General features: G+C 28.4%; 2 protein-coding genes and 1 long non-coding RNA gene across 3 annotated transcripts; 2 read left to right on the top strand and 1 right to left on the bottom strand.

The window, feature by feature from the left end:
* Positions 1-206: 206 nt before the first annotated feature.
* LOC132937119 (probable ATP-dependent RNA helicase DDX43) lies at positions 207-2,269 on the bottom strand. Its single transcript, XM_061003949.1, has 2 exons — positions 706-2,269; positions 207-636 (listed from the first exon to the last, which is right to left on the bottom strand). Exons 1-2 carry the CDS (start codon positions 2,079-2,081, stop codon positions 309-311), a joined length of 1,704 nt encoding a protein of 567 aa, XP_060859932.1. The 5' UTR covers positions 2,082-2,269; the 3' UTR covers positions 207-308.
* A 136-nt stretch (positions 2,270-2,405) lies between these two features.
* Positions 2,406-4,644, top strand: LOC132937123 (uncharacterized). The gene is made up of 4 exons (XR_009663603.1): positions 2,406-2,774; positions 3,167-3,280; positions 3,438-3,555; positions 3,635-4,644. It is a non-coding gene; the product is annotated as an uncharacterized LOC132937123 (long non-coding RNA).
* A 128-nt stretch (positions 4,645-4,772) lies between these two features.
* On the top strand, positions 4,773-7,982 carry LOC132937122 (uncharacterized). The gene is made up of 2 exons (XM_061003952.1): positions 4,773-6,420; positions 6,800-7,982. The coding sequence occupies exons 1-2, from the start codon at positions 6,259-6,261 to the stop codon at positions 7,178-7,180; spliced, it is 543 nt and encodes a 180-aa protein (XP_060859935.1). The 5' UTR covers positions 4,773-6,258; the 3' UTR covers positions 7,181-7,982.
* Positions 7,983-9,279: the final 1,297 nt, after the last annotated feature.

Below are 9,279 nucleotides of genomic sequence, written 5' to 3'. Positions count from 1 at the left end.
TACTTATTATTTTTTCATGTTAAAAAAATGTAAGCTAAAATAATGATATAAAAAAAATTTAATTCAGTGTAACTTGAAAAACAAATATTTGGTATGATAATAGTTTGTCAAAATAATACAAAGCTATTTTCATGATCAATATATTTTAAATATAAAAAAAAAAAATAAAACTAATGATAAACTTTAATATACTAAATTATTAAAAATGAAGATAATAATAGTAATATAATTTAAATAATTATATATATTTATTTAATTATTGAAGCGTAAAATAGTAGTGTAGGTAATTTTAATATTTAAATTAATGTTTACTGAGAAGTCATTGTGTATAATTCTGGTGGAATTGGTTGTTTAGACTTTTCCAAAACACCAATAAGGGGAGAAGCGTTGAATTTATCATATTTAGAAAACAAAGTAATTGCTGAACCTGTTTTTCCTGCTCTACCAGTTCTACCAACTCTGTGAACATACTCTTCAATATTTAAAGGAAAATCATAGTTAATAACCAAACTAATATCATGAATATCTATTCCTCTGGATGCCACATCTGTAGCAATAAGTATGGATACCACACCATTACGTATGTCGGCCAGTGATGCTTCTCGATCGGCTTGAAGTCTTCCACCATGTATACATCTAAAAATTAAAAGGCTGGTTTCAAATTTAATTCATAAAAAGTAATCATGTTTGTTTAAATTGTATTACCTGCATCCAATATTTTTACTTTTGAAATTTTCATACATTTTGTCAACTGACGTTTTTTTGCGCATAAATATTATGACTTTATCGTTCTTGGAGAGATCATTGCTAATGAAGTTATCCAACCAACCTTCCTTTTGATGTTCTTTAAGTATTATAACTTTTTGAGTTACAGAATCCACAGTAGATAAATCAAGAGAACCAATTGTAATATGTAATGGATTTTTTGTAAAGAAATTGGCCAAATTTTGAACAGATGTTGGCCATGTGGCGCTTGTTAAAATTGTTTGCTTATCCGGGCGCACATGTCTTAGTGACAATTCTATTTGATTCTTAAAACCCATGTCTAACATGCGGTCCGCTTCATCAAGGACCATATAAGACACATGATCGAGTTTAATGGCTTGTATACCAACCAAATCATTAAGCCTTCCTGGTGTGGCCACAATAATGTCTGGTTTCTCAGCTTGTATAAGTTGTTGATGAGTTAATGCTGATACACCACCACCATATACACAGACAACTTTGATATTGTCATGCAAATATTTTGTTATTTCATCATGGATTTGTAACACGAGCTCTCTTGTTGGTCCCAATATAAGGACAGATGGTCCAATACGTTTAATGCGGGGAGTAGGCTGTTGAAGCAAATGAATTAAAGCTGGCAGTATGTATGCTAATGTCTTGCCTGTACCCGTTTGGGCAATAGCTATTAAGTCATGTCCACTCATAATTATCGGCCATGCTTGACACTGTATAGGTGATGGCGTAATAAACTTCTGTTTTTTAATTACCTTCATAATATCTGGATATGAGCCAAAAGCATGCTCAAATGTTTTTATTGGCTTCGGTATTGGTCGGAAACATTCAGCGCCAACCACATACTGGACAGTAATCCCGTTTTGGGCAGTTCTGAATGATTGAACTTCTTTGTCAGACATAGCCTTTACTTGACTATGTTCCACGTAGAAATCCTTGACGATCGGCGGCAACGATTGTAACAACTCCAGCTCCCTTTGCTTGTTCTCCCGTAGTACTTCCTCCCAAACATCGTCACTGAAGTTGATCTTTTCTTCCGGAGACTTTTCTCTCTTGATCGTTCGTGGTTTCCCCGCACCTCTACCACGTGCCTGTCGAAATGACGGCGGCGTGGAAATTGTTTCGGACCGAAGCAATTTTCCGACAATCTTTTCTATCATGCCGCTGGCTAAACGCTGCGCGTCTTCACTGCCAATTATCTTCACGTTTTTTGTGTCCGCTGTGTCGCCGTCGGTTAGTTTTACCTTCGCACCGCTATCCTGTTGTATAGTCTTGATCGTAGCTCCTCCACGACCGATCACCAGACCAGCCATAGCAGATTCGATTACCAACATAGTAGACATGGCTGTCGTTAGAAGGTAACCGGAAAATGGATATCAACGGCAGGAACACAAACGCCGACAGACGAAATGTCGAAAAATTGAAAAACAACGGGCAGCGCTGTAAACTACGTGTATAGAAACGCGAAGAGAATATTATGGTAAAATGAACACTGGCCGTCTGGACAATGGACACATTGAGATCGACGGAACATTTTCAGGAGGGAGTAAATATATTATTGTAATTTCCTTGAAACTACCATATTATAAACTTCGTGATGAACAAAATGTCAACAATCTGTTGCTGATAACGCGTTGTTGATAACTGACCATATCAGTTATAACGTCTTATAAAGTACTTTTATTTTATTTTACTTTACTTTATGTTTATTGCGTTATTACTTTTTACTTTTTACTTTTTAATTTGTACACCAATACCATGCCATATGCAATAAAAGAAAAGTTAAAAAGTCACTCGGGCCTCTAATCAAAAGCTAAGCGGCTCGAAGATGATTGCATTTTTTTACTTTATTTTATACAAATTTTATATTTCGTCCAAATTAAAAATATTTTACAGGTAGCTACATAAGTGTCGTGTACCTACGTACTACATACACCAAATACAGTTATGGATCTTTCAAAGGATACCTACTCATCTTAAATACGATGGATACATTTGAAAGTTTATACACACTAAAGTATGCTTAGGCTAATAAGGTAGGTACTACCACTAAAAACAAAGACATATAAACAGATGGACAGCAATTAGAGAGAGAAATCAGGTGTATGATATAGAGTGAGCAAGGAAAGAAAAGAAGCAATAAAATGTGTAGAAAGTACCTTATGCAGGCTCCTTCACTACTTTATATTCTTTCCCTCACAGTTATATGGTTATATGATCGCCTAGCAGTGATGACAGGGCATGGTAGTATGTTCTGTCCATTAGTTTATAGGTCTGAAACTACAACCAGTTAATCATTAACCAAATTAATATTTTCCATGTAGCAACAGTATACTGTTATATTTTTATGTAATATGTAATAAAAATTATATTATTCATAGCTAAATTTATATTATTAATGGGTAATGTTTTGTGTATGTTCCTTTAGTTTCTACGGATCCGTGAAGAGGTATGCATCAACTACAAAAGATGTTTGCCTTCAATACACGAACAAAGAATATAATATACCTTCAGTCATGACAGAAGGATTTGGGAAACCTGGGTAAAATTGTATTTAGATATTACAATCATACTACGCACCAACTTTCGTTTAATAGGAACAGACTGAAGATAGTTTTCCAATTTTTTTAAATCATGCACATTTATTTATTAACATTAAAAAGTTTGTTAATTTACTATTGTTTCTATTTTTGTCGCAGGTAATGTATTAAGTATACAATGTGGATCAAAATTGTCAAGCTAAATTATGATTGATTGGCACTAGGAGTCCATGTACTAGATGTACACACCGTTTATATTTTATTCAGTGGCATATAAGTAAAGTATTTCCATTTATTTTAATTAGATAGTTAAATTTATATTATTGATGGGTAATGTTTTGTGTATGTTCCTTTAGTTTCTACGGATCCGTGAAGAAGTATGCATCAACCAAAAAAGATGTTTGCCTTCTATACATGAACAAAGAATATACTATACCTTCAGTCATGACAGAAGGATTTGGGAAACATCCAACACCATATGTGTTATTTTAGATAAATCCCATGGGAAAGAATTTATATTAGAAAGATACAGAGAAACACTCGGGTAAAATTGTATTTAGATGTTAAATCTACTACGTACCAACTATCGTTTAACTTATGCAACAATTAAAATTATTATTACTTTTATGTTCAACAGATTATGTTGTTATTAATTACTATAATATTTCTATAAAAAACTTGTGTCTGTATTTTAATTTATGAATAACAGTGCATGTGAAAATCTCTAAACCCTGTAACATTACATTCTTTGAATATTCAAGTATCTAGTTAGTTCATAAATCATGTTGATGTGGGTGTTTGTTTTTGAGATAGTCTAATACCTATGTAAAATCATTACGTTTTTGAACACTTAAAAACAGTTTAATACAAAAATTGATACTTTTTAAAATCAAAACATGTTTATTATTAAGTTGAATATCAAAATATTTTATTTTACATCATTTGTTATTATTATCCTTGTGAAATGATTCATTTACTGTCAAAATACTTTATTTCTACCATTTTGATATTGTGAATTTTCTATGTCATTGTTAAACATAAAAAATCTGTAGTTTTGACTTGAATTCCTGTTTTACACAAAGTGAGTAATTAAAATGAAAGATCGAATATTGATTGTCGAATTATTATTTATTAACATTTCTACATGCAAGAATAATACAGAACCATTTTTCCTGATAGAAATTAAACTATTTTTTAGTTAAAAATGCATTTAAGTTTATTTTTCATGTCTTACATTAGAAATACCTTTTTTTGTGACAAATGTATCTTTTTTTCTAAGGTCTAATCTATCTACTGTAAATATATCTTTACATTTTAAAAGTTAAACTAAAGTTGGAAAATAAATATATTATTATTATTATTATTATTATTTATCTCTGTATCGATTATATAAGGATATATATTTGAATATATAAAATATATAATTTAATGTTATATTAATGCTTTTAGTCATATGAAGTTTTTATTTCATCCATAAATATGATTAAAGTTTGGTTGGAGAATTACCTATGTTACAACTTAATTTGAATAAATCTGTGTATAGGTATTATATTTCGTTTATCAAATTGCAACACTTAATTTTAAAAAAACAACTAATAATCTATAGATTTAACTGTTTACTGTCTGATAATTGCTCATGCATAGGCATTCAAAGTGTAGCTTCAATATACCTGAGTATTATAACTGATGAAAAATTTTACTGGTTATATAACTGTAATAACTCGAAAACATTTATATTTTTTCAAAAATATTCCTAAAGCTATATAATCCTGAGTCCTTCCTTATTATTTTTTAAAGACAATTTATTTTTATCTTGTATATTCAATATTTAGCTATGATATAGAAATTTGTGGTGGAACATATAATGCTCATCTTGTAAACTTACAGATAGCAGATTAATAAATATAATCTTACACATCCCAGTTTATATCCTACAGTAAAATTGTTTACTGATTTAAGAGGATGTTACACCGACATTTGTTGTCTCCCTCTTACAAGTGCGTATCATAGCAAGTTGTATGCTCAGTAGGACACGTTTAGCTCCGTTGGCTTAAAAATTAGATCGAATTGACCTCTTATAAAATTTAAAGGTAAGATTATTATGTAAGCAATCTCATGATCTTTTTATTATATTTTAATTTTAAAGATAGGTAATGAGTATATTAAAGTTGTAAATTGTTTGTATATCTTAAAATAATCATACTCACTTTACAGTTAAAATATAACAAAAAGCAGATGAGATTGCCTAAATAATATTCTTACCTTTAAATCTTATTTATGGTCAATCATTCTAATTTTTAAACTAACAGAGCTACACGTGTTCTACTTGCTGAAACTACAATTTGCTTTGTAACAAATATTGGTGTAACGTCCTCTTAAAAATATTTAATTTAAAAGCGCTTTACTATAAGAATGTTTTACTATAATATGTCTCTATTTGTTTTAAATTGATTTAGATATGAGTATCGATTCTTAAACCTCACAATGCTAGATTAAATAAAAACCTTGAGTAATTTAAAATGTATAAACGTAAACAAACATTTTGGACAATTTAATACAGTTAATGTAGGAATAGACTTATGTAAGAAACTAAATATTGACATAACCAATGCAGGGCTGGATTTAGGGGAGGGCTGAGTGGGCTGCAACCCAGGGGCCCCCACAAATTCGGGGCCCCCACAATTTTATGATATTTAAATTAGAATACAGAAAAAATATTTTATTTATATTTACACATATTTAATTAAATAATATTGAACTTTTTTTGGACATTTAAAAATTTTTATTTTACCAACTAATAATAGATATTGTATTTATTTACGTTTATTGACTATCTGTCTGTAGATAAATTATCGTTATTTGTTCGTTGCATTTATTGCATGTCAGACGTCAGTTAACAATAGTTGCATACATAATAGATAATAGTTACAGACTTTATTTGTTTCTTATATCAACCAGTGAATAGTGTTAAAATTTAAAAATGGAAGGAGATCGTCATAAATTAAAGCGAGTTTATATGAGTGGTGCAGATAAACGAAAATTAGCAAAAGAAAAAGATAAAAAAAATACGGAAATAATTTCCAAAACTAGGCGAATGACAGAGTTTTTCATAACACAGCCCAACACAACTTCTTCTTCTGAGGTTAGTTCAAAGTTTTACAATTACTATACAAAGAATAAATATTACTTTTAATAATATATATTTTATATTTTTATATTTAATAGCATATAATAATGAAATATATGCAGGTTAGGCAGTTTAAATAATAAATATTACAATTAATATTTTTTTCATGTATACATACTATACTATACTTGTCTCTTCAAATTTACCTTTCCTAATTAAAATTGTTTAAAATCGAAAAAATGTATACGTATATTGGCCACTTAGGTATATATTAATTTTAAAAAAAATAATAAAAATTGAAAATCACACACATTAATATTATAAATAAAAATTTAAAGAAGTCATCAGTTTAATTTCCATTAGGTACATATTTTAAATATTTTTTTTATTTCAGTCATATCAAATTGCTCTACCGCCTCAACTAATAACTATCGCCGAAAACCCTTCACCTCAAAATATTGTTGAAGAAACAAATGAAAGCTTAAATTTAGATATAGGATTATGGCCTGAAAATATGACAGGATTAATAGATTATTGGGCAAAAGAAGGAAGTTCAAATTTACAAAATTGTAATGAACAATTATTTATACAAAAATCAAAAATACAGTTTGATGTGAAGTTTACTCGTAAATGTAATAAATCATTGTTTGAGCAAAAAACTCTCAATCAACTAGCAATAATGAGCTCTGAGTCTGATATTTTAAGAAAACTTGATTTTCAAAACATTATTGATAAGTTTGTACAAATAAAATTAAGAAAAGTTCCAGGCATTTAATTTTAATTACTTGACATTATTATTTTTATTTATTATTTTTCATTTAATTACTTACACTTAATATTATGATAATATTACTTAATATACTAGTTATACTCGATTTGATTGTTTTTATAATTATTTATTATTAAATAGTACTTAATTGTTACTACTACTAAACATAATAATAAATATTATTTAATAAGTAAAAAAATATATTTCCTTGTTTATGTATAAGGGGCCCCCACAATATATTCTGCCCAAGGGCCACCACATACCTAAATCCGCCCCTGATTACCAAATTTAAAACAAAATACTTGTTAATTAGTTACTTACCTACTTCAGATCTATACAATGTTAATTTTTAAAAATCATTCAATTTGGTAATACTGTTATCGGTATATAAAAAAAAATTTATGTTATTTTATGAGATGTTAATTTCAAGTACAAAGCATGGTATTAAAATAGGTATTATATTGTATTTGTTTCTTATTTGTTAATCACTATAAACTTAAGTTAACCTTTTTAAACTCACCCACCCTAGAACAAGCCTTGCTTATTTTTTTTTTTTTTTTTGGGGGGGGGGTTGTCATAATTGTTTCTGTATTTTTATAACTATTTTAATAATAATAATATTGTTTATTACGGAAAAAATTCCAATTACATTTTAAATATAAGATAGTTAGGTACTTGAGTATTAAAGGGAAAAAGAGAGAGAGAGAGGAAAAAAAATACATTTATATATAAATCAAGTTGTGTGTGTAGTGTACAAGCCTTTATAATGTAATAGACCTTATTTGTTGATTTTGTATGATTATTTTATTATTTTATTTACTGGTCCATGTATAATATTTTTTTGCAATTTAATATGTATTTAGTGATAAATTAAAATATTGGGCACCATGCCCGTTTTATTATGTGTCAATCAATTCCCAGTACTTTTATTAACTATGTGGGAAATCAAAAATATCTTTACATTGTAAAATTATAAAAATATTTTGACTTTTTCAAGCTTATTATAGACGTTTGAAATTTGTTTTCAAATAAAATTGAGCGTAAATCCACAATAACTTTTTATAAGCATTTAAAGTAGTTGGAATTTTTACGAATTTCATCAAAATCGTGAAGTTTTGCAATTTATATTGTAATGTCTAAAATATTTAATAATTTTACCTAAAATTTGAAAATTTATTACCAAGTTCCTAATAAGTCATTTATTCTGAAATCGAAAAATCGAAAAAACATACAACAATTTTTCTTAGATATTTATTGAAGTTCAAATTTTGATTAAATCAGACATTTAAACGAAGAATAACAATTTTAGTTATTTATTGTAATTCAACAATATTATTGAATTAATCTGCATATTTCGGGGACTCGAAACTATTAACCTTTTATTCATATGTATATTATTAATTATTATATTGTATACACACAATGACATTTTTAAGACTTTAATTTTTAACTATACTTATGCTAGGTAATCACGAAGCAATTTACACTTTTCTATGGTATGAATCCAAAAGTTAATAACAATAAAAAATGATATACATATTTAATGTATACTATTATAATAACCAGTATTGATATTATCGTCCATTGGTCAAAATGTTACCAGACAAACTGTTGTGATTGTAAAATCAACACACTCTAAAGTATTACATATTTTAGCACACACAGTTCGGTATATCTGCGTTTGTGTTTCTTTTCCTTTTATTCATAGGAACGTTTTATACAGAAAAAAGGGTATTTCGTATTTAAGTTTTTGAGTCTATAAGCTACAATGATACTGACAGTGGTGTAGCCAGAATTTTTCTTTGGGGGGGTGCTGATAGGTAAAGTTTAGCATAGGTACTGATGCCAAGGTTTTATTTTAGGTTTCGGTCGCTGTGCAGCTATACAAATCTTTATTTGCACTTACATTCATAGATCATAGAAATAATAATTTTTTAATCTTCTTAAAATTTAGGGGGCTACAGCCTATGAAAAGCCCAAACAGATCTACATTTAAATGGTATCAAATTTCGCCCTATTTTGAACCATGATTTATAGAAAAATTGAAAATGTAAAATGTCTATAAATAGCTCAAAAAGAGTAAAAAAAAATTAAAAATTACACAA

This window comes from Metopolophium dirhodum, chromosome 1, assembly GCF_019925205.1.
Source record: "Metopolophium dirhodum isolate CAU chromosome 1, ASM1992520v1, whole genome shotgun sequence".
Lineage (NCBI taxonomy): Eukaryota > Metazoa > Arthropoda > Insecta > Hemiptera > Aphididae > Metopolophium > Metopolophium dirhodum.
This window is presented reverse-complemented; position numbering and strand designations above follow the sequence as displayed.

Bases quoted from the DNA above. Each gene is read 5' to 3' on its own strand.
- LOC132937119 (XM_061003949.1), bottom strand. From the start codon at position 2,081: ATGTCTACTATGTTGGTAATCGAATCTGCTATGGCTGGTCTGGTGATC. The intron at 637-705 runs GTAATACAATTT...TTTAATTTTTAG, and splicing joins AGTAAAAATATTGGATGCAG to ATGTATACATGGTGGAAGAC.
- LOC132937122 (XM_061003952.1), top strand. From the start codon at position 6,259: ATGGAAGGAGATCGTCATAAATTAAAGCGAGTTTATATGAGTGGTGCA. The intron at 6,421-6,799 runs GTTAGTTCAAAG...TTTTTATTTCAG, and splicing joins ACACAACTTCTTCTTCTGAG to TCATATCAAATTGCTCTACC.